This window comes from Chiloscyllium punctatum, chromosome 14 (assembly GCF_047496795.1).
Source record: "Chiloscyllium punctatum isolate Juve2018m chromosome 14, sChiPun1.3, whole genome shotgun sequence".
NCBI classification, from domain to species: domain Eukaryota; kingdom Metazoa; phylum Chordata; class Chondrichthyes; order Orectolobiformes; family Hemiscylliidae; genus Chiloscyllium; species Chiloscyllium punctatum.
In genome coordinates, this window is record NC_092752.1 from 19,684,948 (window position 1) to 19,712,410 (window position 27,463).

At 38.7% G+C, this 27,463-nt stretch overlaps 1 protein-coding gene across 2 annotated transcripts in view; it reads left to right on the top strand.

Moving 5' to 3' along the window:
• The window catches only part of LOC140485652 (serine/threonine-protein kinase 32B-like), a 349,305-nt gene that overhangs the window by 157,105 nt on the left and 164,737 nt on the right, over window positions 1-27,463 (top strand). For both annotated transcript variants that reach the window (XM_072584023.1, XM_072584024.1), the window contains one exon: window positions 23,665-23,838. In XM_072584023.1, coding sequence (XP_072440124.1) covers window positions 23,665-23,838 — 174 coding nt within the window. The remainder of the gene's footprint in view (window positions 1-23,664; window positions 23,839-27,463) is intronic.

Genomic DNA, 27,463 nt, shown 5'->3' on the forward strand with positions numbered 1-27,463 from the left:
ATAAGGAAAGTGATATTATCACCAGACTGTTAATTTAGAGATCTAGGTACAATTCTGAGAACTGGGTTCAAATTCTGTCCATGGCAGATGGTGGCGTTTGAATCCCATAAAAATCTGGAATTATGAGTCTCATGAAACTGTAGTTGATTATTGAAAAACCCATCTCTGTCAGGAAGGAAACTGCTGTCCTTACCCGTAAAATAACTCCATAAAGGCCAGTGTCCTATCACATGTACATAGTACATGTGCATAGTACGTGACTCACTGAGCTCAGAGCCAACTTTGAGTAAACAGGACCTCTGACACTACTGTTTATATCTGTCAGCCAGGTCTCCCAGGGTTGGGGGTTATCAGCCCCAATCAGGGAACTCATATTCTGAGATTCACCTGGCTGACACATTCCAATCACTATAACCTGGTCTGGCTTTTATGTGGCTCCAGACCCAGACATCACTGGAATTGGATTGACTCTTAACTGCTCTCTGGGCAATTAATAATAGGTAATAAATGCTGGCCTAGCCGGTGAAGCCCAAATCCTGTGAATAAATAAAGGGATACTGGAATTTAGAAGAATGAGGGGTGATGTCATTGAAACATAAGAGGCCTGAGACAGTAAATGCTAAGAGGATGTTTCACCTCATGGAAGAATCTAGGTCTAGAGGACATGGTTTCAGAGGTAAGGGGATCCGTTTAGGGTTGAAATGAGGAGGAATTTCTTTTCTGAATCGTGAGAGTCTTTTTGACTCCCTGCCTCAGAGAGTTGTGGGGGCAGAGTCCTTGTGTATATTTAAGTCTGAGATTGATTCTTGATCAGGAGGGGAAAGCAGGAATTACAGATAAAAGCCAAGAGAGCGGACATGAGGACTGCTGGACCAGCTATGATCCTATGATCCATGTATGGCCAAGCAGGGTTGAGTGTCCAAATGGCCTACTCCTGTTCCTATTACTTTTAGTCTTATGGGCTTAATCCCAAACTCTTAGTGTGGAGGTATAGCAATTAGTTAGCAAAGGTCTAGGTTTAAGTCCCATCTGCCATAAAAGTGTCTCATAACATGTCTGAAAAGTTTGACTAAAAGTAAATTTTCCTGCAAGTTGCTCAGGAGTTCCAACAATATTTTACAAGTATATAGAAATTGCTGGAAAAGTTCAGCAGATCTGGCAGCATCAGTGGTGAAAAACCAGAGATAACATCTCAGGTCCAGTGACCTTTCTGCAGATCACAACATTCCAGCAATTTCTGTTTTTGTTTCTGATTTACAGCATCTGCAGTTTTTTTCAGTTTATTTTTTACTGACATATGATGTTTTGTATTATGTTGACATTATATTGTACCTAGTGCATCCACAAATTAGCAAGAGACAGTATTCTAGAGGAACTTTATAGTCAAGATACACTGCCATTTTCACTCTGATGCACAAATGAAATTCTATGCATGTGTATAACTCCACCCTCTGAAATGGCCTAGCAAAAATTACGGCTGATTTTTGTCTCTAACTCATAACTCAGATTGAAAAAACACATTGTTCTTTTTAAGAAGTATTGACATTTAATAAGCATTAAATATTGAAAGTATTGACCTGCCATCATGTATCCTGTAATCGATAGACTATTTGGTTGTTTACCTCCCTGCTGTTTGTAGGACATTGTTTTGCACACATTGATCATCTTGTTTCCTTCATCATCAGTTTCAAAAGTACTTCTTCAACTGGAAAGTGCTTTGGGACACCTTAAGGTTGTGAAAGGTACTACATAAATGGCATGTTCTTACTTTTTATCAAAAGTTCATTGTTGCTTAAATATCTGTAACATTGGAAGTGATAAGTAACGGTTACACATCAAGAGTGCTTAACAGGCCGTTAGGTGTTGTGAAACAAACAGTTGTTCTCCCCTCTCATCATTCGTCCCCTCACTCCTTTCCTAAATGGTTTTGGGCTTTAACTCAGAGGCTTGTGCACATATTCTATGTAAGACTTTGGTGTAGGGCTGAGAAAGTACGAAAGAGGAGTGAACTTTAAAAACCTTGAGGTTCTTCACCTCCCAATTAATAGGAGTAAGTTTTTACAGAAAGCAAAATGTTGTACAGCAGCAAAATGATGAACAGAATACACAAGTGAATTGAACAATGATTCAAAGTGAGAGAGTCCTCAAGTGGACAGGCAAACAATGCCATTATGATATCAAAGGTAAAGAACACATTGAAAATAGAGGAAAAAAATTCTAGACATGGATAAAATAAAAACAGAACATCTAAAAGTCCCTGAAGAAACAGGATTAGAAGTGATAATTTTTTTTTGATTAAATATGTGCCAAGGATTACTTCCAACTGAATTGAGTCATTCATTATTCAATAAGTGATTGAGGTAACCTCAAGCAAGGAGTACAATCATTTTAGAACTGTAATCCTTAATGGTTCATTTCTTTAAAGTGATTTGTAAATCATAAGAAAAAGAAGTAATACCACGTGTGAAGCAGAAATTGGTGAAACACCGAACAGATTTAGATCTTGAGTAGAATAAGCAAGGGAATATTTAACCAAAGAACAAGTCCATTGAATATCTAGAAAAAAATTCCATAGATTTCATAAGAAACAAAAAAGTATTCAATCATGTTTTTCATCAAAATGTAGTAGATGTTTTGCTAAAATGTGACATTGACTGTAAAGATATGAGCTTTATCCAGAGACATGATTGGGACAAAATAGCAAGCATCGGGCTGGAAGAAAGACAATCAGATATGCTTTAAGAGCAGAAAAAAGTACAACAGTATTATGTACTGTCACCACAATTATTCAATCTTTACAGAAAACAAATTTTAAGGAATTAGATTTGTTTCCACAGATATAGACTGGGGGCGTGAAAATAATAAAATTTTGATATGCTGTTATTTGCAGAATCAGAGGAGTCCCTACAAAATGTTGTATTGTATTGTAAGTAGTCATATTACACAAGGATCACAGGTATTTCTCAGAGAGAGTGAAAGAGAGGCAGTTGGCCATGTATAGATTAAGAGTAACAACTTCATAAGTGTGAAGTAAGCTAGTTTTGAGAAGATTTGCAGCTCAGGTTGAGGTTCTGGATGTAGGTTTGCTCGTTGAGCTGGAAGGTTCATTTTCAGACGTTTCATCACAAAACTAGGTAATATCTTCAGTGAGCCTCCAGAGGCCCACTGAAGATGTTACCTAGTATGGTGCTGAAGCATCTGAAAATGAACCTTCCAGCTCAGCAAGCAACCCTACATCCATGTGAAGTAAGGTGAGGAGGCAAGGACATATTATAGATCACAGCTCCTGGGCCTTGTATGTTTCACTGATGATAATGTTTTGTTTAATTTGCTGTGTTTTCTGATTTTAATTGTTAGTTGTGTGGGCAGCTGACATTGTGTGTGTGAATACCAGAAAATGTATGAAAAAATCCAATTGTACTTCTTTCTGATGTTGCTAAATCAATTCTCTTTAAATGTTAGAATCTGATCCATTATTAACTGTCATCTTGCAACAGGTCGATTAGAAAATATCTATAATTTGTAGGTGTTGTCTGATATTGCAGCTGCAGTTCACAGTTTTTCCACTTTAAATCATTCAAAATGTTTTGTTTTAAAAGATTTAAATGTCTTTTTCTGAAATTCATTCTACGCTACATAAAATTATCATTATTTTCACCTAGACTAGTTAATCACGTTTGTTCTTCTGAACACTATTAATTTTACACTGAAAGGGTAGTGTGCATGCTCAATGGGCTTCCATTTTGGCACTTTGATCTTGGTGCTCTATAACTTTGTTGACCATGGATATTGGTGAAATGGTAAGTATCCCAGGCCAATCATTATCTGTAATTATCCTCTTGTGAGAAATCAAGGACAAATGCTTGGCAAGTTAAGTGATAGGCCATTAAGTTTCCTCATTAAACACAGCTATCTCTCATTTAGCACTCTTAATGTGTTCCTGAAAAATGGGATGCTCAGCAAGAACAGGCTAAATAAAAATCACTTTCCCCCTAAGATGCCATATCATATGGGTAATTATTGCTTTAAGAACTTATTGAATGCCTTGAAGCTTCTAATTTTTAGTGACTTAATAGCTTAAAAATTTTCTAATTGTTGCTCAGCTATGAACTCTTTCTATATACTGCATCCTGTAAATCTGCTCACCTTCAAGAACAAGACCATAATGAATGGGAACAGGAGTGGGCCATTTGGCCCCTTGAGTGTGCTCTGTCAATCATGCTATGGAGATGTGTGTGTACTATTCCTTTAAGGGAGTTAAAAGCTAGCAGCGACAGCTCCAAGTGTTCTCAATAAGACACAATGTAACATGTGGTCCAGCTGCTGGGGTAGCTAGTTGCCTGGAAATGCCAAAACTGATTCGAATTAGGCCAATCAGTTTAAATGATACCCCAAAAAATACCAAATTCCCATCAAGTTTGAATTGAGTATATGGACAACCTTAAAAGCCAATGACATAATCTGATACTTTGGGGTATAAGACCGGGGAAAATTGAGCAGTTGGGAGGAGAACTGCCAAATGACCAACAGCTGTAGACTGCTAGTCAGAACTCTCTGAGACATACCTGTCTAAATAACAAGTTTGCACAGAGTAAAACTGCTGGCTGGTTTTAAAATTTGAATTTTCTATAAATCTTAATTGGGAGTTTTATCAGACTAGGTTAGATAGATAGGTTAGAGGAAGGAATTGTAAATAATTATTTGTTAATTATACTCTGTTATACTTTAAGAAATAAATTTGGTAATTTTTACTTTAAATAGTTCTTAGCCCCTCACCTTTTTACAGATTACTGCACGGGATAAATCTTTTCGGTGTTGCTGGTTTAAAATCAAGCAGGAGGGTTTGCCCAGTGTCATAACAATCAATAGGATCAGTCAATCTGACATTCCTCAGATTCACTTTCCTGTGTTTTCACCATAGCCCTTCATTCCCATACTGATCAAGGCTGCATGTTAATGTATCTATGTTTTAAATATACACAACGACTCTACTCCCAGAACTGTCTGTGGCAAGAGTTCAAAAGACTTCCAAGAAATTCTTTATCATCTCAGCTTTAAATTGGCTCCTCTTTATTCTGAGACTATGCTGTTTGGTCTTAGACTCTCCTGTGAGGGTAAATATCTTCACAGCATTTATCTTGTCAAGCCTCTTAAGAATCTTATATGTTTAAATGAGATCACCTCTCCTTCTTCTCAACTCCAGTGAATAGAGTCCCAACCTTTGCTCTGAAGACAATCTCTCCTGAACATGATCATCCGAGTGAACCTTCTCTGAGCTGCCTATCCTTAAATAAGGGGATGGAAACTACTCACAGTACTACAGATGTGGTCTCATCATTATTTTGTACAGTTGTAGTACTCTTATACTTTAAACCCCTTGAATAATGGCCAAAATTCCATAACCTTCCTGATTACCTTCTGCAACCTGTGTACTAGCTTTCTGTGTTTTTTGCTTTGTGTTGCAGCTTTCAGCATTTCAATAATATTCTATTCTTTTGTTCTCCCTTACAAAATGAACAACTTTGCATTTTTCCCACATTTATAATCCATTTGCCCTCCTACTTAACCTATCAATATCTTTCTGTAAACTATTTGCTAAAACAGTTTAATCTTTTTGTATAAACTCTCACAACTTCCCTTTCCACCTATGTTTGTGTCAAATTTGGATACAATACATTAACTTACTTCCTCTAAGTCATTAGTGAAGTGGCATGTATGTGACAGCCCTTGACATTAATGCCACATGTGACCAAGTGTGTCATCAAGGAGCCCTACCAAAATTGGAATCAATGAGTGTCAGGGTACAACCTCTCTAATGGTGGAGTCACACCCAGAAGATATATTATGTTTGTTGGAGCTCAGTCATCTCAGCTCCAGAACATCCCTGCAGGAGTTCCTCAGGGTAGTGTCCCACACCCAATTATCTTCATCTGCTTCACCAATGTCCTTCCCTCCGTTAAAAAGTCAGAATTAAAGATGTTTGCCAATGTTCAGCACTATTCATGACTCCTCAGATACTGAAGCAATCCATGTGCAAAGGCAATAAGACCTGAACATTATCCAGGCTTGGGCTGACAAATGGCAAGAAACATTTGTGCAATACAAATGCCAGGCAATAAGACAATGGTGTTGCCATCACTGAATCTCATATAATGAATATCCTAGGGATTGCCATTGACCAATAACTTCAACTGGACTTCCACTATAAAGACTTATACAAAATATCTGTTAAACACTTCTGCAGTTTCATTGTTTCCCAAAACAGGTTTCCCAAATACTTTTTCTAGGGGAACTATGTTCACTCTGACCTCTCCCTTCCTTTATATAAAGAAGCTTATTGTCAGTTTTTATATTCCACAAGAGTTTGTCCTTGTAGTTTACTTCCTCTGCATTTATTATCTTTTATACTCATTATCTTTTATCTCCTTTTCTGGAATCTGAATTTAGCCCCTTTGGGGCTGTCACTGAATTTGGCCTTCTTACATGCTTTTTCTTTCAACTTTATAATCTTCTTAACTTGCTTAATTAATCATGTTATATTCCTCTCTTAGAATGTTGCCTCTGCACTGGGGTGTATTTTTGCTGAGAGATATGAATTACCTCTTTAGGTATCTGCCACTACTTTTTTACTATCATGCCTGCTAACCTATCACTTTAGCTAGCTCTACCCTTAAGTTAAATACAATTGTTTCTCACCCATATTTCTTACACTCAAGATGAATATTGCACTTTATTATATTATGATCGCTACTTCCTAGGGTCTCTTTTATTTGTATGTTATTTATTAAACCTGCCTCATTACTCATTTACCAAGATAGACTGCTCCCTGTTTGGCTCAATGACCGACTGCTCCAGGAAATTATTCCGATTGCACTGTATGGATTTGGTATCATAGTTACCTTTTCCAATTTGATTAATCCAAGCAATGTGAAGATCAATATCGCCCCCATAATTACTGTTTTATTTTTCTATTCTCCTATTATTTGTTCATTTATAGCCCTTGCCATGGAGTGGCTACCATCTAAGAGCCTGTACACTACTCCTATCAATGTTTTCTTTCCCTTTTTCATTTTTACATCCACCCAAATGGACTGTACATCATCTGAGCTTAGATCATCATTTTATTTCTTATTAACAGTGCTATCTCTTCCAACCCTTCTGTCACTTTGAAAAGTAAAATATCTCTGAATATTATGTTCCTAGTTTTGATCTCCTTATAACCATGTTTCTATAATGGCTATAAGATCACATTCAGTTATCTCATTTTGTGCCATCAGTTCATCTACCTTATTCCAAATGCTTTGTGCACAAAGCCCTTAAGTTTGTTCTGTTGTCAAATTTCCCTATACTTTTATGGTTCCTTGGTGAAATATGACTTTTGCACATTCTATCTTTTCTTTTCATTTTCCGGTAACAATCAACCCCATCACTAAACCAGCAGTCTACCTTCTCCTCTACATTTTATGTTATAGCCTTTCATGGATTCCAGCTCGATTCAAATGGAATCTGTTCTATTGGAACAGCTCCCCCCTTCCCCAGTCCTGGTGCCAATGTCTCTCAAATGTCAACCCGTTTCTCTCACACCAGTTTTTGAGCCACTCATTTACCTCTTTAGTCTGTATGCCAATCAGTGGTTCATGTAGTGAAGCAGAGGTTATTGGCTTTTTGGTTCTGCTTTATAATTTAGCTCCCCGCCACCCCGATTCACTCAGTAGTATATCTTTCCTCTTTCTACCAATATTGTTATACCTATGTGGACCACGACACTTCTATCTTTACCCTTGCACTCCAAGTTCCTCTGCAGCCTAGATGAGATGCTCATTTGAGATGATCATTGCTCATTCCCCTGACAGCCTTGCTCTCGTCCACACAGGGAGCAAGAACCTCAAACCTATCAGACGAGCTAAAGGCCTGAGGCTCCTTTAGCACAACCTCCTGGATCCTTCTACCTGCCTTGCTCATAGTCACACCTTCTTGCTCCTGACCACTGACTAAATTTGAGGTTGTTAATCTAAGTAGTGTGACTGCCTCCTGAAACACACTGTCCAGATAATTCTCACCCTCCCTGTTGTGTCACAGTGTTCGAAGTTCAGATTCCATCTCATCAACTCTAAGCCGGGTTCCTCAAGCAACCAACAGTTGCTCCAAATGTGCTTACTGTGAACCACAATGGGGTTCAAAGCTCCTACATCATGCAGGTACAACACATTACCTGGCCCTGCACCTGTATTTTATTTACTTAGTTCTTAATGTGTATTTTTAAAAATTTCCTACTAGGGGTAGGAAATATAGTTGGTAATCTTTTTGATCTTTTGATTTGTAATCTGTAAATTTTTTTTGTATTTACCTTCAATCTGGAAGTAACCTATCGTAGTCAAATTAGCAGCTATTACCAACCAATGAACTTCTAGTTTTCTTGTGATATCACTGTGTTTCATACCGAGCCCTAATCCTGGGCTTCAGTTAATGTTGGGCTGTGTCTCATTGCTGACTGTATAAAATTTCTTGCTCTAGCTCAGCGAATAGTAGTATTCTGTCTGATAATTTTTGAGCCTCATTGTTCTTCTTTCCCTTTTCTCCAACAATGCTGGGAATAAAGTTATCCTCAGGCTGATCAGTCTACTGGCAAACAGAATGAGCCATTATGACAAATGTCACTTCTAATGCCTGCAATTCGAGTGTTTCATTTCAAAGGAAATCATTCAGCTTAAAATCCATTTCATTCCATGGATCATTTTGAATTCATTATTCAGGGTTATTTTATTTTATTACTCTGGTAAAACTAATCCTATGAGTGGTAATGATGGCCACGGCATGAGTCAATGCCACTTTGTCATGTAAAAGCTCTAATCCCTTTTACCAATTGGCAACTCTCATCAGTTTCCCTGGGTTTCACAAGCTGCTATTGATTCTGTTCTTTAAAAGAAAAGATACAATGCCAAAAATCAACTCTTATAGCCCTGTCACTTGCTCTTTTGGGAATGGTAGTTTAATGAATTGGATGTTCCATCACATTTTTGATTGGAATATTAATATCTTCATTTGATTTCTATTGGAGACTAAAATGTTACTTCAACTTTATTCTGCTGGCTTTTCTAATCATCATCATGGTTGCAAGTTGACATTTTATATCAGTAGAGTTAGTGGAATTTATCTTTTATTGGTCTACGCAAGAGGGAAACACGTTATTAGAAAAAAAAACAACTCCCCCAAAATAGTGACAACTTTTATCTATAGTTCACACTGATCAATTACTTTCAATAAACCGCACCTGTACTTACAGCCTAAACCATGGTCTGGAAGTGTTTAATCTTCTACCTTCATAACTAAAATAAGGGACTAGATTTTTCTGTGAGCTTTCAGACCTGGATGTTGTAACAAAATGCAGGTCTTGGTCAGTTTTGCTGCTAATGTCATGTGCTTGTGTTAAAGCAGGACTCCCATGCAATCCTTGTTGTGACTGCTAGCCTGGTGTAAGAGTTGAATTCTGACATTATGTTTTGTTTGGTTGCATCCCATTTATAGTTTCTGGTTGTATCTTTGGAACCAGGTTTCTTGCTTTATTGATCCCAGTCTCCATTCACCCTGCCTGGCTTGCAAAGATCTCTGAGTATAAATGGAGTTTATTTTATATAAATGTCAGATGCTGAATTCTGGAAAAGGAAATCAGAGCAGGACGTATACACTTAATGATAAGGTCCTTGGAGTGCTGCTGAACAAAGAGACCTTGGAGTGCAGGTTCATAGTTCCTTGACAGTAGAGATAAGTTGAAGTTAGATAAGTTAGTGAAGAAGGCTGAGGGGTGACCTTATTGAGGTCTATAAAATCATGAGGGGCATGGATAGGATAAATAAACAAAGTCTTTTCCCTGGGGTTGGGGAGTCCACAACTAGAGGGCATAGGTTTTGGGTGAGAGGGGAAAGATATAAAAGAGACCTAAGGGGCATCCTTTTCACACACAAGGTGATGTGAGAATGGAATGAACTGCCAGAGCAAGTGGTGGAGTCTGGTCCAATTGCAACAGTTAAAAGGCAACTGGATGGGTATATAAATAGGAAGGGTTTTGAGGGATATGGGCCAAGTGCTGGCAAATAGGATTAGATTAGGTTAGGACCTATGGTTGGCATGGACGAGTTGGACTGAAGGATCTGTTTTTGTGCTGTACATCTCTATGACTCTGTAGGACAGTTTTGTGGTAGATTCAACAACTGCACTTCCCAGGCAACTTGCTAACTTCTCGACCCTGGCTACTGTGCTAAAATTGGTAACAATTCTGAACGCTTTCGGATGTTGTTGACAGGTTACAATGGTGAGATAACTGCACCGAGGCCAGTATCTTGTCACCAAGTCACCCTTTGTGTGCACAGTACATGAGCTCTGACCGCCAGCTCAGAGTCAGTCCCTGGAATGAGGAGACTCTCTGAATATCCTGTTTATATCTTTCAGTCAGGTGTTACATTCAGGTTAACAACCCCAATCAAAGATCTCAGTCAATGAGATCCACCTGGTCTTTGTTTCAATCACTTCAAATGCTTTTATATTTTCTGTCATGTTTAAGCAATGTGTTAATTTCATTTCTTTTACTCCAATAAGTCCTTTTGGAAAGCTTCAATAGGTTTTGAAACTGTAATTGGCTCCATTTCCTATTCACCTCAGATTTTGAAATATCACACTCCTCCCCTCGTAGCACAGCACTTATTGACAAACGGATCAATTGATTACTGTAGCTGTCGCCCATTAGCCATCAGATATAGGTGGTGAATTCAGAAGTTTACTTTTATAGGAATTTGATTTTCAGCATTACTCATAGCTACAGCTTAGCAAGATCTCTCTGCTGTTCTTGGGCCTGAAGTGTTGATTTTAGGCAATCCATCATTTTAGCTGGACGTTTTTATTTTCTCAGCTTGCTCAGCTGCTTCTGCAAAGATAAATATAGAAAACATAGCTCCATCTTTTGTTAAATATTCTGCATTCAAATAGGACATTCATGACCTTCAAATTCAAGCTAAAAGTTTTGGTAGGAGAAAGTGAGGACTGCAGATACTGGAGATCAGAGTCGAGTGTGTAGTTCTGGAAAAGCACAACAGGTCAGGCAACATCCAAGGAGCAGGAGAAGTTTCGGATATAAGCCCTTCATCATTCCTGATGAAGGGTTTATGCCCCAAACATCGATTCTCCTGCTCCACGGATGCTGCATGACCTTCTGTGCTTCTCCAGCACTACAGGTTTGACTAAAGATTTTGGTAGCCATTTTTCCAATGTTCCATGTGTTTTGCAAATGTTCTTGATACTTTGGGGATTTATCATGATCTTTTATATCACTTGCATCATAGTAACATTCAGAAGATCACCATGTGTGGAGATACAGCAGTACAGCTCCTTTGTTTATTTTGTAAAAATTCTGCCTAGTGTTGTTCGTAACTGCAGTTCGAGACTTTTTTTTGGCTTGTATGCTTTTGCACTCCAGCAGTTTGCATGAATCCACTCACAAGTCAAGTACTCAGTGCTCGTGTTTTGATTATTGTTTCTGGAGTTCATCGTCAAATCTTGTCAGAGGAATTTTCCTGTCATTCTTAAGCTGAAAACACTGCTTTATTTTAAAAATAATCACCAGCACCATGTTTTATTTCTCCTGTTATTGGTAAGTCACACAACTTAAATGGTGGAGATTCAGTATTCTGCAAATCTCATGCAGGTTTTTTTTAACTGCTCGACCTACAATTTGCAGTCACAAATAATTTATGTGTTAAATCTGCTTCTATCATATTTCTTCGGGATTGCACTCTGCAGTTGGTCATGCAGTTTCATCTGCTCCTTGGTTAGTTTCAGATCCATCTCAATGTAGTATTGCTCTTGAAATAATTACCCACACTGGAAACAAAAAAATAACAAACATATGAGCAGATTGAGCATTTCTGGAATTATAACTGCTTCACATTTCTAAGATGATCTGCAACACATTCCCAAATATCTATTTTTTTTAATTTCAGAAGTTGGGAATGCATATTGAGGTTGTATGTGACATTGGTAAGACCTCTTCTGGAATATGGTGTCCGGTTCTGGTCACCCCATTACAGGAAGGATATTATTAAGCTGGAGAGGGTTCAGAAGACATTCCCCAGGATGTTGCCGAGTATGGAATGTTTGAGTTATAAAAAAAGGTTGGATAGACTGGAACTTTTTCCACCAGAGTGTAGGAGGTTGAGAGGTGATGTTATAGATGTTTATAAAATAATGAGACATATAGATAGAGTTAATGGTAGGGGTATTTTCCCTAGGATGGGGGATTTCAAGATGAGGGGGCACATTTTTAAGGTGGGAGGAGAGAGATTTGTAAAATACACAAGAGGGAAATTTTTTAGAGAGAGAATGGTTAGATATAGAATCCCTACAGTGTGGAAACAGATTCCTCGGCCCAACAAGTCCACACTGACCCTCTGAAGAGTAACCCACCCAGACCCATTCCCCTACCCTATATTTACCCCTAACTAATGCACCTAACCTACACATCCCTCAACTTTATGGTCAATTTAGTGTGGCCAATTCACCTAACCTGCACATCTTCGGACTGTGGGTGGAAACTGGAGCACCCAGAGGAAGCCTGCATAGGCAAGGGGAGAACATGCAAACTTCACACAGTCACCCAAAGCTGGAATTGAACCCAGGTTAATGGTGCTGTGAGGCAGCAGTGCTAACCAAGGAGCTTGCCTGAACTGCTGTGCTCTTCCAGCACCACTAATCCAGAATCTGGTTTCCAGCATCTGCATTCATTATTTTTACCTAGCAGTACTCACCACTGAGCCACTGTACTGCCCATTTAAAAGACATTTGGATAAGTACTTAAGAGGAATGGTTTGGAGGGATATTGTCCAGGAGCAGGCAAGTGGGACTAGTTTAGTTTAGGATTATGTTTGGCATGTGCTCATTGGACCGCAGGGTCTGTTTCTGTGCTGCATGACTCTGTGACAATATGACTATGATTCTATTCGTGGGATGTGGGCATTGCTGACTGGCCAGCATTTATTCCCTGAAAATAATGATAATGTTAATTCACTAATACTCTAAATATTGAACTCCATTGTCTAAGATGGGTTGCATATTATCTACAATGTATGGTTTTTATATTAATAAGGAAATGTGTGAAATTTGTTGTCTAGTTCCATTATTGCATTTTGCCCTGTTGGTAGATCTAGTGCAGATTCATTTCCTTCAAAAACTAGCAAACTTCTAAAACCTCATTCCTCTTTCATATCATAAATTTAAACTTACGATGTCACACCCCCTGTTGCTTTTGAACACACATAGAGTTTTTTAAGAATCACTACAGTGTGGAAACAAACCCTTTAGCCCAACAAGTCCATCTTTGAAGAGTAAAGCCAACCAGGTCCATTCCCCCTACCCTATATTTACCCCTGACTAATACCCCTAACTTACACATCCTTGAACACTATGAAACAACTTAGCATGGTCAATTCATCTAACCTGCACACCTTTGAACTGTGAGAGGAAATCCACACAGACATGAGAAGAATCAGCAAACTCCACACAGATAGTCACCCGAGGCTGGATTCGAACCCGGCTCCCTAGTACTGTCGGGCAGTAGTTCCAACTACTGAGCCACTGTGCCCCCTAATCTATGTGTCTTTCCCGGTGACATTGTCCTAATAAGCAAATTCTGTTTTCCACTGATTTACTCTCACTCACATTGTAAGGTGCAAAGCACAAGTCAGTCAGAATATTGCTCAAAAAAAGCTGTGGCTATTGAGTCGACAGATAAGCCAAGTATCTGATCTGCTGTAGAATACAATCTGGTGTGCTCATGCTTTCAACTTGCCATCAGTTTTTAAGCTGATAAGAAGATCACAAATGTAAAATCACTTTGCTTAGAGTAGGGAATTTCAAAGATTCCCTTCCTACACTTTACAAAGTGAGTGAGTGATTAATTTCCACCAGAATCAATATTTAGAGTTTATTTTTATCTTTGCGTGTTTTGAAAAAAAGATTCTTCAAAATCAACAGCTAAATTAAACCTGGCATGTTATGCAAATCACAAATAATTACCAAGTCGTCTTTTTTTGTTTTCTCGTTTTATTGAAACTAACACCTCAGTTACATTTTGCTGTTGAATTTCATAGAATCTCTACATTGTGAGGGCAGGTCATTTGGCTTATTGTGTCCACACTGACCCTCCACCTTTTTAGCAGTTGATTGATGGATAGTTTTTCTCTTTGTTTGTTTACAGGAAACAAGGAACCTCTATAGATGAGTATTTCTTCTAGACTTTATCTAGATTCTGTATGTTTGCCAAGTAATTTTACAATGTCATTTCACTCAGTAACAGGGTTAAATGAGTTGAGCTTTCATACTGATGCCTGGAAAAAAATCCTTTTAAATTGTTCAGGGGTTGGTGAAGAAAAATAAATCGCTCAAAGATTTTGGCAAAAGATCTATTTACTGGAGAAATGTAAACCTTTCATATTGCTGCAATCACAATTCCATTCTGAAGTAATGACACACAAGTTGCAGAAGTGTGTAACATTCCAAGAATGAATTTGTTTCAAAGCCAGGGTAGAGCTATTTTTATTAGCAATAGCTTGTTGTCATTGATGAGGTAAATCAGTTAGGCTTTATGTGAGGTATTCACGGTGTTAGTTTATACCATCGCATGCAAATGCTATGAAGATGGAGATTTTCATTGATGATCAAAACTGCATCATATATTTAAGCTTGCATTACAATCAAGCTTTTGTACAAAATTCAATACTGAGCTTTAAGGAACGGCACAAGTTTGTATTATACTTATAATCATGTTAAAAATTCACTTTTCCTTCATAATTCAGTGAAATAAAATGCTGAAGAGAGGGTTGAAGCTTAACAGAGGGTGGGGATATGTAACTTTTTCATCTAATAAATAGATAGTAAGTGTTATAACAAATCGTGTAACTTGACATAAAATTTATCGTGTTAAACATTAATATTAATAATACATGCAAATAACAATTCGGGATTTTAGTTCCTGTAAAATTTTCTGTTTTTTGCTCATGTTAAATTCCCTTAGCGCTATTGCAGACCAGTATAGTTCGCTATGGTTTTCTCCCAGGGTCAGTGTTTGGAAAAGTGCTTTTTTCTCTTGATACACATAAATGACACAGATATTGAAATATAGAGTAAACTTTTCACAGTTTGCCAATGATAGGAAACTTGACGAACAGTGAGAATGACACCAATCAACTGCAATATGACATAGATGGGCTAGCAGAATGGTCAGGCAAGTGGCAGATTGAATTGAATTGACAGGAGATTGACAGATTGACAGAGAATTGAGATGTGTTGCATTATGGCAGAAGGGATAGGAAGAGGCAATATGATTTGAATTATTATGAGGAGTAAGTAGTGTCCTAGAGACCAGAGATTTATGTACATAAATCTTTTGAAGGTAGAAAGGCAGTTAGCGTGTGGTTAGAAATGCATGCAAGATCTTGAACTTCATAATTGGTTACAAGACCAGCAGTTGTCCTGAACCCTTGAAGTCCTCTCGGTCTGGTTATCACATTTTAAGAAGAACATGATGGTCCTTCAAAGGACTCAAGATTTACCCGAATGATTCGAGGGCTGAGGGATTTTAACTGAGAGATGTTGGGATTGTTCTCCACCAATTGATTAGAGGAGATTAAACAGAGATATACAAGATTATGATAGGTAGATTGGAAAAGCTGTTTCCATTAGTTGGTGGTAGAATGATTGGGAAACACAGATTTAAGGTTTTGGGAAAGAGATGAAGAGGGATATAAGGAACAACCTTTTTAACAAGTGAGTGGTGGTGCGCTGGAACCTATTGCCATTAAGGGTGTCAAAGCAGAGATGATGATATCAAAGGAAATTGGATGGGCACTTGAGGGAAAATAAACCCGCAACTTGAGAATTTGACTTAGCGGATCTTTCTCCAATGTGTCAGCATGGACTCAGTGGGCCAAAATGACTCCTTAAGAGCTGTAATGGAACGATGACCTTAACATTCAGCATTGTAGATAATGTGTATTGATGCTGAACATTATAATATATTCAACCTTTAAATGAGTACAGCAAGAAAATGGTTATGCTGGTTGTCCAAAGGTCACCATAGTACACAGTTTTAGTTTAAATTTATGGGACGATTGCATTTGCCTAATCTCATTGCCCTTGGGGTGGTGGTGGGGTGCTGCTGGTTTGAACTGCTCCAGTCCATTTGGTGTAGGTACACCAGAACTAGTGCAAACAAGTGAGCTGCATCATGCTGGAGGATATCTAGCTTCTTGTGTCTTGCTGGAGCTGCACTGTTCCAGGTAGGTTGAAAGATTCTATCACAAGTGTGACTTGGGTTACATCTTGTCGGGAGTGTGGTGCTGAAAAAGCACAGCGGGTCAGGCAGCATCGGAGGAGCAGGAGAATCGACGTTTCAGGCAAAAGCCCTTCATCAGAAATTATTTCTAATCTCCAACATCTGCAGTCTTCATTTTCACCTAGTTGATTGTATCTTGTAGATAGTGCACTTTGTTGTGTCAGGAGGTGCACTACTCACTGCAGGGGTCCTAGCCTCTACTTGTTCTTATAGCCACAATATTCACATAGTTGGTTCAGTTTAATTTCTGGTGAATGGTGACTCCCCAGGATGTGGGGTACTAGTTTAAATGACAAAGGGTGATGGTTAGATTCTCTCTTGTCAGAGCTAATCATTTTCTGGCACTTGTGTGGTACAAATGTTACTTGTTATTGCCCCAAACCTGGAAATTGCCGAGGTCATGCTACTCATGAACATGGATTGCTTCAGTATCTGAGGAGCAGCAAATGGTGCTGAACATTTTGCAAATATCAGCCAACATTCCCACTTCTCACCATGCTATCGAGGAAGGGCATTGATAATGTAGTTCAAGGTGGTTGGTCCAAGGTCACTAAACTGAGGAACTCTTGAAGAACTATTCTAGCTCTAAGAGAAATGACCTCCAACAATCTCAACCATCTCCCTTTGTACCAGTTTAATGTTAAAAGATTAAATTGTACTATCTGTCTGGACATTAATGTAATGTTAAAGGGTTAAACTGTATTGTCTTTCTCCAGAAGCTGAACATTCTGGAAGTGTGTGGGGGTGACTGCAGGAATGTGGATGACTCCCACTTCATTTGGCCAGCCATTTCCTACTACTCTCCTGCTATTGTCAAATTAAACTCTCATTCAGTCCCTTCCATTCAGAAATGCTTTCATAGCCAATCAAATTCGTTTGCGTGATCATCCCCCAATATTGAAGTATATCACACCTACATTGTCCGGAGAAGTAGCGGAGCCAGAATTCATTTGCAGGGCTGCCCCAAGGCTAGAATATATCACACCGACATTGTCTTGGGGATTCATGGAGTCAGGAAATTGTTTGCTTAATGATTCCCCAGGATTAGTGCATTTACATTTACTTTATCTCTGAGGATGACCTCATCCTACCATTATTCTGGGGGTAACATGTGGTTATGGGGAGGGAGTGGCCAGACTCCTTGTAAGCATTGGATTAGTGGTGCTGGAAGAGCACAGCAGTTCAGGCAGCATCCAATGAGCAGCGAAATCGACGTTTCGGGCAAAAGCCCTTCATCAGGAATAAAGGCAGTGAGCCTGAAGCGTGGAGAGTAAGCATTACCAACTGACCTGTATAAAGGGAATGTATTTTCTTTATTCGGGGCCTCTTTTGACTTGACTTTGCACACCTACGAAGCATGTCAAAGGGGGTCACCTCACTTGTACAGGCTTTAATAAACTTGAACTGTTTGCAGAAGTTGGTGTGTGCGAATTGCATCTTGTATGTGTAACCTCAGGAAAAGAAAGTCACACTAGGACTACCATGAGCAGCGAGTTTTACCCCGGTTCCCATTGAGTCTAGTTTTACCTTGATGTCACACTTGGTTAAATGTAGCTCTGATATCAAGAGTTGTCACATCAAAGGAGATAGATCAATAAGTTGACTGTTAGAATTTGAGGAGCAGTATTGGTATTTGATGTGAGGCCAATAAATCACTTTTGTATATTTAAGCTGTTCCTGCTGTAATTAATCTAGATAATCAGCAAAGATTCAAGATGTTTGATGACTTAGCTTACAAATGCTGAATATGGTACAATATTGAGACCCCACATGACAGGAAGACATAATCTGAAAGCAAAAAATACTGGCAATCACAGCAGGTCAGACAGCATCTGTGGAGAGAGAGCAACCTAAAGTTTTAAGTCTAGATGATTCTTCTTCAGAGCTGATGTGTAGTGTGGAAGGGGCATCATGTATGCGATGGTGGCGGGTTGGAGGCATGGAGTGCTGGGGGATAGAAGCTGCTGATAGTACAGATTAAGTGACTAGAATGTGAGGATGGTAGAATAATGGTGTGCCTAACTGCCAGACTGGAAAGAACAGACAGTCCCACTGTGTTGGGGGCAGAGAGGACATGGTGACAGAGAATGTAACAAGTAAAGCCAAAAGAGAGTGAAGGAATGGGTGTAGATTCACAGTCTGTAAGTGCAGAACTCCATATTAAATCCAGAAGTCCTGAGGGACAGCATTTACATGTATTTGGAAAGGAAAGGACTGATCAGGGATAGTCAGCATGGTGTTGTGTGTAGGAAATCATGATTAGGATAGTGCTGGAAAAGCACAGCAGGTCAGGCAGCATCCAAGGAGCAGGAAAATCAGTGTTTCGGGCAAAAGCCCTTCATCAGGAATGAGGTGGTGCTTTTCCAGCACCACTCTAATCTTGACTCTGATCTCCAACATCTGCAGTCCTCACTTTTGTCGCGTGGGAAATCATCTCTCATGAAATTGATTGAGTTTTATTGAAGAAATATCAAAGAGGATTGATGAGCGCAGAGTGGTGGACGTGATCTATATGGACTTCAGTAAGGCAATCGACAATGTTCCCCATGCGAGACTGGTTAGCAAGGTTAGATCTAATGGAATAAAAGGAGAACTAGCCATTTGGATACAGAACTGGCTCAAAGATAGAAGACAGAAGGTGGTGATGTAGGGTTGTTTTTCAGACTGGAGGGCTTTGACCCATGGAAGTCCACAAGGATCGGTGCTGGGTCCACTACTTTTTGTCATTTATATAAATGATTTGGATGTGAACATAGAAGGTATAGTTAGTAAGTTTGCAGGTGACACCAAATTTGGAGGTGTAGTGGACAGCGAAGAAGGTTATCTCAGAGTACAACAGGATCTTGATCAGATGGGCCAATGGGCTGAGGAGTAGCATAGATGTAAGGTGAGGGGGATAGAAATAAAAAGGATCTAAGGGGCAACCTATTCATGCCAAGGATAGTGCATGTATGGAATGAGCTGTCAGAGGAAGTAGTGGAGGCCGGTACAATTGCAGCATTTAAAAGGCATCTGGATGAGTATATGAATAGGAAGGATTTAGAGGCATATGGGTCAAATACTGGCAAATGGGAACAGATTAGGTTAGGATATCTGGTCGGCATGGACAAGTTGGACCGAAGGGTCTGTTTCCGTGCTGTACTTCTGTATGACTTGATGCCTCTCAGGCCGTAACAACCCTAATCTGAAGATGATTCAGTTTATGCTGATTCGCTAAAGCATTGCAGCATGCTGAAGACAGACAAGTGGGCATGTGAGTAGGTGATTCCAGCACCTGCAGTAATTTGCTCTGACAGGAAGATTTAATCCCCGGTCTGTGCAAAATTACCAAACCTCTGTGGAACTACAACAATAAATTTCTCTCTGTATCCCAAACTCGAGAAAAGAAAACTCAGTTGGTGTACTTTCACTTCATTACTAGCTACCAAGCCAAGTTGAATGTGTTATATCTCTGTAAAGAACAAAGTTAGGTTCAATTATCAAAGAACTAATGTGACACACGTCTAATCCTTGGCATTGGCAGGTGATGTTTCCCTCATTCATGGTTGAATGTGTACTGGAATGAGGCATTTATTTAACCCTTAGATTTTTGCATCATTTTCAATTCTGTGTTGATGCATAACTGGTAGGTGACACTTGTCTATTACCTGGAGGGGTCGGAGTTTTCATCTCTGTTTCAGTTTGTGCAAGTGTTGTGTATCTGATCCATAATGATAGTATTTTTATTTGATATGCAGCAGAATCAATTGCACTGTATGATATCCATTTAATCTCAGTTACACCAAGTTTCAAATTGTAGTTCAGGTACAGAATTAGCCTTGATTCTGTTGGCAATGCATAACTTCACTGGGATTGAATACTGGTCATAAATCTGGTGCATGTTCCATTCACAGATTCCCACATTTTATAGCCATGAGAAAAGTATACATGCTGTAAATTTATCTGTATTGCATGTCTATGTAGGTATTTCCCTTGAATTAGTGAATGTGGCTAATAATATATTCCCATAGTCAGTCCATCGACCAGTTAGCAATTTCGATTTAATGACAGATCTAATCTTTATTAATGTAATGCCTTCGGGAGATATTTATGTAATCTCTGATAACATACTGTCACGATGAGTGATTTATCAAATCTCTACCAGTTTAGTTGTAAGTAACATCAAAAAACACCTTGCATTAACATGGCACCAACAGGTGGTGCACATCAAATGTTTATTTTGTGGTGTCAAAGGTTATATTTATAAAATCTCTGCTAGTGTGATGTCATTTATATGGTATAATGCTGCTTTTGGTTCTGTATTCTCAATAGGTATCATGGTTTGATGTTTCTCAAATATCTTTCTTTTGATTTGTTATAAATCCAAATAACCTAATTTTTCTGCCTTTTATTATCACACTAAGCATGATTTTGAGTAAATGAATGTAATCTTACTTTTTAATTATCACTTGCCATTTTACTGAAAAATGGGTATAAAAATGATCTGTCATATCATGTTCACAAATCCACATTGTGTTGAATTGTGTGCTGCAGTTGTGCCACTATTGTTAATACAATAGCAATGCTATCATTTTGTGATCAGACATAAGCTTAAAAGAATATTGCAATGTGATAAAGTGCCTTAGACACTGTATCAAGCTTCTTTAGAGATGAAGGATGTGTTGATAATATCTTGAGTGTAAATGTCATTATGACATTCAACGACAGATCGTAACTAGAGTCATAGAGATGTACAGCACGGAAACAGACCCTTCAGTCCAACTCATCCATTCTGACCAGATATCCAAACTTAATCTAGTCCCATTTGCCAGCACTCGGCCCATATCCCTCAAAACCCTTTCTATTCATATACCCTTCCAGATGCCTTTTAAATGCTGTAATTCTACCAGCCTCCACTACTTCCTCTGGCAGCTCACTCCATAGACGCACCACCCTCTGCATGAAAAAGTTGCCCCTCAGGTCTCCTTTATATCTTTCCCTTCTCACCCTAAACCTATGCCCTCTTGGTCTGGACTCACCCACCCCAGGGAAAAAGACTTTATCTATTTATCCTATTCATGCCTCTCATGATTTTATAAACTTCTCAGATCACCCCTCAACTTCTGATGCTCCAGGGAAAATAACCCCAGCCTATTCAACCCCTCCCTATAGATCAAATCGTCCAATCCTGGCAACATCTTTTTACATCTTTTCTGAACCCTTTCAAGTTTCGCAACATCCTTCCGATAGGAAGGAGACCAGAATTGCATGCAATATTTCAAAAGTAGCCTAACCAATGTTCTGTACAGCCACAACATAACCTCCCAACTCCTGTACTCAATGCTCTGACCAATATAAGAAAGCATACTAAATGCCTTCTTCACTCAACTAAACTGAAAATGGGAAAGGCATTGCATGATAGTTAGTATACATTTTTTCAATCATTTCCCTTTTCTCCATCACTATTTGATGTTGATAAGCAGATCATCATAGGTACTATGTAAACATTATTGATAATTGTTCTGATTTTCTGCATCCATGCGACATCTGAGTGAGATCTTAAACTTTCAGACTCTGAGACTAGACTGCATTGCCCTGCCACTGAAAAATTGTTAAACATTCCTTTAGCATTTTCTATAAATGTTGGTCACCTATTTAATCATATCAACTTTTTCATTTAATAAAACTAAGGTACTAAGTGTATCCTTTGTGGGCAATATGATTGTACAAAATGCAGGTGGCTGGAACATCTGCATGTAGTCTCTGGGTAAGACACTTGCATTATCTCTTGAGAAATGGCGTGAATGGATAAAAATGTCTACTTTTGCTGTTCTTTCAGGAGCTTCTGTGGCTTTCTGCTAAAAGTATTCCAGGAGATCAGGAAAACCCTGTATTGTGTTAAATCCCATAATTAGTATACAGTATATCTTTGAGACATGTTCAAGTTATTAGCATTAGCATGCCTCTTAATGGTGTACTGTATACTAACTGTGAGAATTGCAGCAATTTCGCATGAGAGTTGCAAGATGCAGATTAATTCAGATGGAGTAGCATTCCTACGTCATCTTGACTCCCAGCTCTAGGAAAGATGTTGTGAAACTTGAAAGAGTTCAGAAAAGACGTATCAGGATGTTGCTGGGATTAAAGGGTTTGAGCTATAGGAAGATGCTGAATAGGCTGGAGCTGTTTTCCCTGAAGTGTCAGAGGCTGAGGGATGACCTTATAGAGGTTTATCAAATCATGAGGGGCAAGGATAAGGTAACTGGACAAGCTGTTTCACATGGCCTTCCACAACTGGAGGGCAAGGGTTTAAGGTAAGATGGGAAAGATTTAAAAGGAAGCTGAGGGGCAACTTTTTCACGCAGAGAGTGGTGCATATATGGAATGAGCTGCCAGAGGAAGTGGTGAAGGCAGGTTCAATTACAACATTTAAAAGGTGTCTGAATGGACGCATGGGAAAGTTTTAGAGGGATATAGGCCAAATACTGGCAAATGGGACTAGATCAGGTCAGGAGTCACATGACACCAGGTTATAGTCCAACAGGTTTATTTGAAATCACAAGCTTTCAAAGTGCTGCTTCTTTGACAGATAAAGTCCAGTTCACCTGATGAAGAAGCAGCGCTCTGAATGCTTTTGATTTCAAAATAAATCTGTTAGACTATAATCTGGTGTCATGTGACTTCTGGTCTTGTCTACCCCAGTCCAACATCAGCACCTCCACATTGGCGCTAGATCAGGTTGGGATATCTCGCGGCGTGAACGAGTTGGACTGAAGGGTCTGTTTCTGTGCTGTACATTTCTATGATTCATTAAACAAAATAAATGCCTCTTTTATGATGGAATCTGACAGTCTTTTTTATTAATATATAAGCTAGCAGCTTCATAATCACTGAACAGCGGTAGAGGCAATGGGGACTTAGAGACTGAGGGAATGCACCCCAATCTTGTGATTTTCCATGCAGTAAAATATTTCCTGTACAATAGCAAATCAGTACAAAACATTAATTTATGCATTCCACACTTCATTGTCAGTAAAATTAATAATCTTAACTAAGAATGTATGCTATCTTATTTTGGAATTAACACCTAAAATCACATTTCAATAGATTAAGACAAGATTTCTTCCAAAATCTGCCTGATTAGTTTTGACTTGCTCTTTTTCTCATTTGGTCTTATGATAGCAAAATGATGACTCACAGTTTAGTGATAAATTTTGCTTTGATTTTACTCCTATAATTTCACTTTCATTTGAATAAGAAAGCACATTATTCACATTCTTTTTTTTTAAATATGTGTTTACTTCCAGGTATTCATTCCAAGATGAGGAAGACATGTTTATGGTGGTAGATCTTTTGCTCGGTGGAGATTTACGCTATCATTTACAGCAAAATGTGCATTTCAATGAAGAAGCTGTGAAACTCTATGTCTGTGAGTTGGCATTAGCCTTGGACTACCTGCAGAGCTACAATATCATCCACAGGTTAGTAACATTTGAAATAGAAAAGGTAAAATCACCATAGTACTAGAGAAGCATATAGTTTCTCTCTGAGGGGGATAACTAGTGGTGAGTTTAACCTCAGGATCATCACACCTCAGGCGAGGGAGCCTACCTGGTGACTATATAATTGAAAGCAGCTTGCCTTGTTGAATTAGTATTCAGTGTTAAATTAGATTGTGCTGAGGCTCTGTTGGTAGCACTCTTGCCCTCATTTAGATTAAACAGGTTCTTGCCCTCTCGAGGACTTTAGGATTGAAATCTAGGTTGGTAATCCAGTGCAGTGTTGAGGAAGCGCTTCACTGTTGCTGGTGTACCTTTTGAATGAGATATTAAACAGAGGTAATGCCCTCTGAGATAAATGTAAAAGATCCTATGACGCTATTTTGAAGGAGATGTATAACCAGTACTCTGACGAATATTTAGTTCTCCCTCAATCAACTTCCCAACAAAAAGCCAATTTATTTGGATGTTATCACATTGTTCGTATAGGAACTTACTTTCTGCTTCCTATGTTTCAATGAAGTTTCATTCATTGTAAAACAATCATAGCCTGAGCTTGTGAAAGACACTGTACAAATACATCTCTCTCTCTTTTCTTGAAAAGCAACCCAATAATAGTGAGTATCCAGCATCTGCACCTTCATCAAAAACTGTTTCATGAAATTATAGAGCATGCAGCAAGTATGTAAGACTATTTTCTATAATGGAACTAGTTTAATATAAAATATAAAGGTGCAATTTTTTAAATTTATGTTTTTCTTGTTTATTGAAATAAACTGTTGTGGATGGTTTACAATATATTATTATTTGGGAGCTTAGGTTCGAAAGTAAAGATAAGTTGATTTTTGGTTTTTAGTTTCCATGACATTGACTTGTTCTTTTTTACGTGTCAGAAACTAATTTTTTCCATGTGAGATTTAGAACAGTATTTCTGAGAACTGGTGTGATTTCTGCTGTGACTAGAGAAATAATTGCTGAAGTGTTTACTAAGCCAAGATTGTATAACCCAGAGAAAGAGGAACAGAGAAGTGGGTTCAGTTCAGAAGAAAGAAAATCCATACCATCAAATATGCTGTTTAGCATTTCAAAGTTGTCCTGTCAGAGAAAACTCAATGAGTGACTGTATCTCAGTGAGATAGAGAGAGAGTCACATCTGGTGAACATGCAGGAAGATGCCAAAGGAACCCATGACTATCTCGTCAGTTGAGTAAGAAATTAGAGTGCTGAAAGAGCTAAAGATGATTGGGGAAAAAGGTGTGAAAATTTTTTTGCTATTAACAATCAGGTATTTCCAAATCATTTTGTGTTTATCGATTAGAATGGTGCTGGAAAAGCACAGCAGGTTAGGCAGCATTCGAGGAGCAGGAAAATCCTGACGAAGGGCTTTTGCCCGAAATGTCGATTTTCCTGCTCCTGGATGCTGCCTGACCTGCTGTGTTTTTCCAGCACCACTCCAATCTAGACTCTGGTTTCCAGCACCTGCAGTCCTCATTTTCGCCTGTGTTTATCGATGTTACATTGTGTAATAAATTTGATTATTTTCCTTTGTTAAAAGTACAACGACAATCTTCTGTGAATACGTTCAATGACTGATCACCATGGTAACCAAAATCAAAAAATAAAATTCATTGTTTATTGTGCTAAGTTTCATTCTAGGATCAGACTTGCCCAGTGTTACCATCAGCTGGGATCTTAGCACTGTGTAAACTAAATTAAATAAATGGATGTCTTTACACTTACGGTGGTAAGTTCTTTGTATTTTCCAATGTGGTAGAAAACAGTGGTTTTGCTCGCTGAGCTGGAAGGTTCATTTCCAGACGTTTTGTTACCCTACTAGGTAACATCTTCAGTGCGCCTCAGGTGAAGCAATGCTGAAAATTCCTGCTTTCTATTTATATGTTTGGTTTGGCGATGTCATTTCCTGTGGTGATGTTATTTCCTGTGGTGAAATTACTTCCTGTTCCTTTTCTCGGGGGTGGTAGATGGGGGTCTAACTTGAAGAGTTTGTTGATATCAACAAACACATCAAGTTAGACCCCATCTACCACCCCCTGAGAAAAGGAGCAGGAAGTTACTTCACCACAGGAAATAATATCACCACAGGACATAACATCGCCAACCCAAAGAAACCCAAACCATATAAATAGAAAGCAGGAATTTTTAGCATTGCTTCACCCGAGGCTCACTGAAGATGTTACCTAGTAGGGTAAGGAAACGTCTGGAAATGAGCCTTCCAGCTCAGCGAGCAAACCTACGTCCAAAACCTCAACCTGAGCTACAAATCTTCTCAAAACTTGCTAAAACAGTGATTGTTAGAGGTTTGAATAATTGTGCATGTTTTCTTCCAAATGATACAAATGCTAATTCATCGTGAACCATATTCTTTATTATACGTCTGCTCTCTTGAAGGGTAGAAATTTGTTCACGTAGCAACACTTCTAGCAACACTAAACAGGTTATCTTTATTTCCCTGGAGACAGGAAATGCCACAAATTGCTATCTGTTTGATGAATGCTTTTGTTTTCTTTTAAATATTTAATTGCTGGATGTTGTCATTATTATATTTTGTATTTAGGTTATAAAAGCCCTGTCAGATATTATCTATGTAAAGATTAAACTTGTTGTGTAAGTACATAATTACAAAACCTCAGGGATCCACACTAATGTGGTTAGATATGTTCAATACCAACAGCATGTTGCTAAATTCTAAATGATGGATACCATGGTTTTCTATAAGGGCTTTTGGAACACTTCATTGTTGTAAATTGTACTAATTGTAATCCATAAAATTAACACTCACAAAAAAAATCAATAATGTAATACTTTGCTGTTAGAAAACAAACTCTCTAGCTGGTCATTGGCCATAATGAGAAGATGAAATTTACTCAAATTGTTCACTCAGTAATTCAGTTGCTGGTGTTTACTGACCACAACTGTTCATATATCTCAGACATTGGGTAAGTGAACACAATCAGGGTTTGCAGTTCTGGGAGTCCTAAAATGTATTTTTTTTTTGACAACTGTTAGCAGTACATGACTAGAAGAGGAAATCCTAGAATCTGTTATAAGGAATAGATATCTGGATGACAATGATCTAATTGAGCATAGTCAGTGTTTGATGAATCCAAATCATAGAATCATACAGTATAGAAGAGGCCCTTCAGCCTATTGAGTATGCACTGACGAAAAAACTACTACAAATCAGCACTGCAGTCCCACTTTCCAGTACTTAGCCCATAGCATTGAAAGTTATGACATTACAAGAGGTCATCCAAATACTCTTTATAGGTTGTGAAATTTCTTGCCTCATCTACTCTCCCAGGCACCCGTGCGGTAACGTGAATGCAGTCTATAACACCTCCACCTTGGGAAGCAGGTGACGGTGGGGAATCTCATTGCCTGGGCTGCTGGCATCTCCAGATAGTGGGAGAGGAATATGAACAACTGTGATCTAGCATTAGTAACATCCAGGATGTGTTGATGGGTGAAGGATTGGAACCTGTCACTCAGGTCCCCAGCAGCTGCTTGAAATGAGCCACTGGCATTCCAAATCAGGGAAGCTGTAACCATGGCAACCACCTGGCCACAAGTTTTGCTCCAGCAGATG